Source organism: Cystoisospora suis, assembly GCF_002600585.1.
Source record: "Cystoisospora suis strain Wien I chromosome Unknown contig_2246, whole genome shotgun sequence".
Lineage (NCBI taxonomy): Eukaryota > Apicomplexa > Conoidasida > Eucoccidiorida > Sarcocystidae > Cystoisospora > Cystoisospora suis.
Window position 1 is genome coordinate 5205 of NW_027155045.1, and position 4800 is coordinate 10004.

The following is a 4800-nucleotide window of genomic DNA, read 5'->3' on the forward strand; positions in this document are numbered from 1 at the left end:
GTACCCATAGTAAGAACGGGTACATTGCACACGATTCAGCTGCCAATTTTTCTAAAGTGTGACACTCCGGCCAACAGCCCGAAGGTTGCCAGTTCGTTACCGGCCAGGGTTATCAAAAACTGAGGCCTACTTGTCAGGGTGGCCTCAGCTGTCTAGGACGCAGAAACGACAGGCGTGAGGCTACGCCAGCCTAGTGGGATGGTTTGGCAAAACGAGAGGCCCGCCAGGAGCCATACTTCGCGTGCCCGAGGAGAGGCAGCGGTGCTGCGAGGGTTCCGGACGCTTCCTCGCTGCGAGCTGACCGACCACGTTCGCTTTGGTAGGACGTCATCAGTTCAGCTAGCATACGCCGCAGACTATGTGCGTGACGCGTGTATGGCAACGGCACGGCATCCATACAGCACTCCTCTTCATGTAGGGGACAGAAGATTTACCCGGAGTTTGCCTCTTTAACTGGACCCTGCGTCTCCAGAAAAAGGCGGTCCGACTCAGTCTGTGGTCTGTGCATAGGAGTGGAGAAATAGCATCTGTAGGGCTGTGCATCTTGTAGTGCAACCGTGGGTGGATCTGTATGTTGAGCGCCTGGCTGGGTTAGGAGGGATGCGTGCTAACAACCAGACATGCGCCGCAGTGATCCCGTTGCAGAAGTTTTGCTCCAACAGAGGGGAGGGGAATTAATCAGAAGGAGAATCTTTGCAGATGCAATTTTCGTGCCAGGGCCCAGATATTCAGATGGGTGAACTTCTTGGAGAGCAAGACACGATTGCCGGAGCGAAGAAGCCCTTCACTTGCACCGCTGGTGACTTCGCGTGCGTCACTCCCAGTGAGCCTGGCTCATGCGCATCGTGGATTCTACGGGCCCTGAGCGCTGGTGAGGCTGATTAGCGTGGGATGTCTTTTTCCCGGAAGAGGATACTGTCCGCGTCTGCTTCTGCGTAGATCACCGTGTCGCATTTCCTGCTTCCGTTGCAACGCCTTGCTGGAATGTTCGTTTTTCGACCCACATTGAATAGCTGGATGTGCTTCTGAACACGTCTCACCATTAACACCAACTCCCGTGTCGCCGGCCTTACCAACCCCGGGCGGTCCCTGGTCAAGCCTAACTCTGCTTCTTGCTCGATCCCAGCACTTTTCTGCATTCCCCTTCATCAAGAATTTTTCTGAATTCCGCGGAGCCTGCTCTCTGGCGCGTTCTCAACCGTGGCTACAGGTACGCCGAAGAAACTGGTACCTTGGAGCCTTTACTCGTTTGATTCCCCCGTTTTGCTTGGCGCGAAAACGTCTTCTTTCTACGGCCGTCACTTCTGTGAGTTCATAGCTTCGTTTCCTTCACGGGTGATTCACAGTTCAGAGCATTGTAGGGTTATTCGCAGTCGTGTAGTCTTACTGACAGCGTCGATGGGATTCCCGTGTGAGACAGCCAACGCTACGGATCTTCCACAACTGTCGTCACTGGCCGGCGTGCCTTAATTCTTTAAAACGCAGTGAGCCCTGATCAAGTAGGTCCGCCCTTCAGCAGGGATCTTTGTTTGTTGGTATGCTCGCGTGTCCCCCAGCTGCGTTTAGGGTTTCCTATGTGAAACCACTCCACATGTCTTTTCCATCGGCATGTGTTAAAAGCAGGACTCATAACGTAATGCGGCTGCTAAGAAGTCTTTTTTCGGGGGCGTGCCGGTGCGTCCTTGTTCCGTTCACTGCAAAATGCCTTTGACTAGGCTTGGTAGTTCTAGTCGCACGTTCGTGGTGTGTGTATGACGCCTTGCTTTGCCCGTTCCTGCTGGGACGGCTTCCGCTTTACAAAGCCCCGGACGTTCATAATTTCATTTGGTAAACGAGGTGACACCTTTTTCAGTCCCTCTTTTGCGGGGGATCAGTGTTTCTTCTGGCTTCTATCGAGGGAGTCTCTTCGCGGGCTGGTGTGCGATTGTTCTTGCTGAGTCCACTGGAGTGCGAGAGTCTTTTCTTCAGCTCTGTTTTCCTGTTCACAACGGGAAATGAGCGCGTCTATGCGTTCACGTCGCGGCATCTGTGCTCCCGTGCCACATTGGGTAATGTTCATCAGGGCCATTAGAAAGGCTTTTGTCACTTCGCCGCTGCGCGATGGCTACGCTGCCGGCCACTCAACTTCGCTTTCGTTGACCCATCCATCGGATTAGACATTGCGTGTCCGCGAACGAGGCTTGTGGGTGTATGTGCCAGCTGTCGACTCGCGTAATCGTTGAACATCTGGGAGCTGTCGGACTGTCCTCTCCGCACACTCCGAACGTCCCTGGGCGCTTTAGGCGTCTGTCTCCTTACCTTCTGGTTTTCTTAGTCTGCAGCGCTTGTCCCTGATGTTGTCGTACTGCTCCTTTTCCTTGCGACTGTTTCTGGAGTCACGGGCGGGCCGTAGTGCTAAAAGGGGGACTGGCCTGCGTGCTTTAGTTGTATTCTAAAGCGAAAAAGAAAAGTGCGGGTCCGACCGGCGAGTAACGGGATCCGCACTTCTTGGACGCTCCAACGTGACGTCCTGCCTGCTCAGGGAATGGATCAGATTGTGCGTTCGATTCATGCAGTCGTCCTAAGTTTCAGAAGTGAGAGAGAACGGTAGCGCTGCCTGCTCTCGCTTGGCTAGGCGTCCTTCCCGAACTGATGCGGGATAAGCCAAGACTTTTTCCAGGCATCCAGGCGCTTTTTTCCTCCCTTGTGATTGGCTCTCAGCTCAGCTGAGCTGTCGCTCGTCTAAGCAACGGCGGCAAACACTTCGTTCCTTTTCTCTGGTGGCCGAGTCGTTTCACCGTTGTGTAATGCATCCGAGGGAGAGCGGTCTGTTTCCTTCGTGTACAAGCCTAGTTAAAGCATGTTCTTGTCTCCAAAGAAGCTGCCCTGGTATCCGTGTACGGTGTGTTCAGGTGTCCTTGCAACAAGGCAGTACCTTCAGCCTCCGACTACGAGTTAGACTGATTTGAAGTGGCCAAAATGGCGGACAGGAAGGCAGTCATCAAAAACGCAGATATGCCGGAAGATCTTCAGCAAGACGCGATTGACTGCGCAAATCAGGCTCTGGAGAAGTACAACATTGAGAAGGATATTGCAGCCTACATCAAGAAGGAGTTCGATAGGAAGCATAATCCGACCTGGCACTGTGTAGTGGGAAGGAATTTTGGATCCTACGTCACACATGAGACGCACCATTTCATTTACTTTTACATTGGACAAGTGGCGGTTCTCCTGTTCAAGAGTGGCTGAGAGCATGCTAGCGCGCGTTGCATCATACCCAATTAGTATTGAACGAAGCCAGCATTCAGTTCCCGACATCAGTGTGTGTACAGCTGGACGCGTGAGAGACACACCTTTCTCTGAATTGTGTGGGCACAAACTACCGGACAACGACATTCTCCATGCAGCTGCATGACGCCTCTTTTGTGTCTAATAAAGACAATGCTTGGTCTCCGTTCGACGGGACAAAGTAGGCGCCCGAGCGGACAGTGCCGTTGGCTAAAACTTGTCTTTTAGAGACACGGGGAATGAGCTCACGTAACATTAAGTCGGATAAGCCCGTTACGTATAAACATCAGTTCCCGTTGTTCGCATTTGATACCGTAGGCGCTGAGTCGATGTCGGTGGCGTGGAGCTGTGTGCCTGTGCGCGCGCCGACGACCCGCACGGGTGACCCGTGTGGGAGGTCCTCAAGGAGGCCTTCTGTCCGGTGGAGCAGTTGGGGCATTCGCGCGATGTGGAACCGTGTCAGTTTCATACTAAGGAGCACTTTTAGTCGTACTGTTGCAAGCGTGCTTTTGTCATCGGTTTTTTCTTAAGTGCAAAACCCCGTAACGTCCTTTCAGCCTGTCGGACCTTTTTGCGCGGCCACCCGGCCATCTTGAAAACGGACAGCTGCTAGTGACCCGTACAGCTGAGTACGTGTGATCGCGACTGAAGGATGGCAAGCCGCGAGCACTGTCCAGACGCTGCGTCTCCTATGCATTTAGAGGGCACTCCCTGTGCCTGTGAATTGATGCTCGTTCTGATATGGCACACGGCTTCTATCTCTCCCAGGGCCGGCATGTGGCGATAGTCCATCAAGCGCGAATAACGTGCCTGTCCGTAGAGCCAGCGACCTGTCTATAACCACTGTGTTTGCCGCTCTCTCTACAGCTAGTCGTCCGTTCTCATGCTGGTTTACGGTTAGCTGTGTCGCCACAGATGACGGTGGAAATGCCTGTCCACCGTGCAGTTCGTTGTTTCACGAGAGTCGCAACTTCGTTAGTGTCGATCTGCCAGTTGCGCATTACTCTGCAGAGACGGCACTTTATCAGAGTTAGACCGACACGGGAACAGCCCGGTGTTCTTAGTGCGCCCTCGTCTTCGGAAGCTACATCGTGCGAAAGAACGACTCCTCGGTGACCCGCGTGTACGCACGGCAGAGGGATACATATGCTGACGACTCCACTCCACAGCAGACGAGGGAGAACGGCTAGGTAACCTGACCCTTGCGCCTCATTGAAGCAGCTAGGCAGCTGCGAAGACTTTCTCTTAGTTGACGCGGTTGTTATTTACACCAGTAAAGCTACCCCGCTGAATCAGTCAGCTGACGAGGGCGTGTGCACAGTGTCGCTGCTGAACAGCCAGGGAGGATGCTCCTCGCAGAACTGAGACTGGTAATCGTGCGACCGACTTCGCACGTAGAAGACAGGGGTACCACTGTCGGGAACTTCGGCCAGAGGATAGCACAGCATGCGCACCAGCCGTCTCCGACCAAAAGGAGAGATACCCTAGGCGTGCCAGGCTGGATTTGGCACAACGACTCTTCGGTTAACAGCC

General features: G+C 53.7%; 1 protein-coding gene across 1 annotated transcript; it reads left to right on the plus strand.

The window, feature by feature from the left end:
- The first annotated feature begins 230 nt into the window (after window positions 1-230).
- CSUI_004717 (dynein light chain dlc) lies at window positions 231-3742 on the plus strand. Its single transcript, XM_068064902.1, has 2 exons — window positions 231-1210; window positions 2959-3742. The coding sequence occupies exon 2, from the start codon at window positions 2959-2961 to the stop codon at window positions 3226-3228; it is 270 nt and encodes an 89-aa protein (XP_067923117.1). The 5' UTR covers window positions 231-1210; the 3' UTR covers window positions 3229-3742.
- Window positions 3743-4800: the final 1058 nt, after the last annotated feature.

Excerpts from the sequence above, each read along its gene's own strand:
- CSUI_004717 (XM_068064902.1), top strand. The coding sequence starts at position 2,959 with ATGGCGGACAGGAAGGCAGTCATCAAAAACGCAGATATGCCGGAAGAT.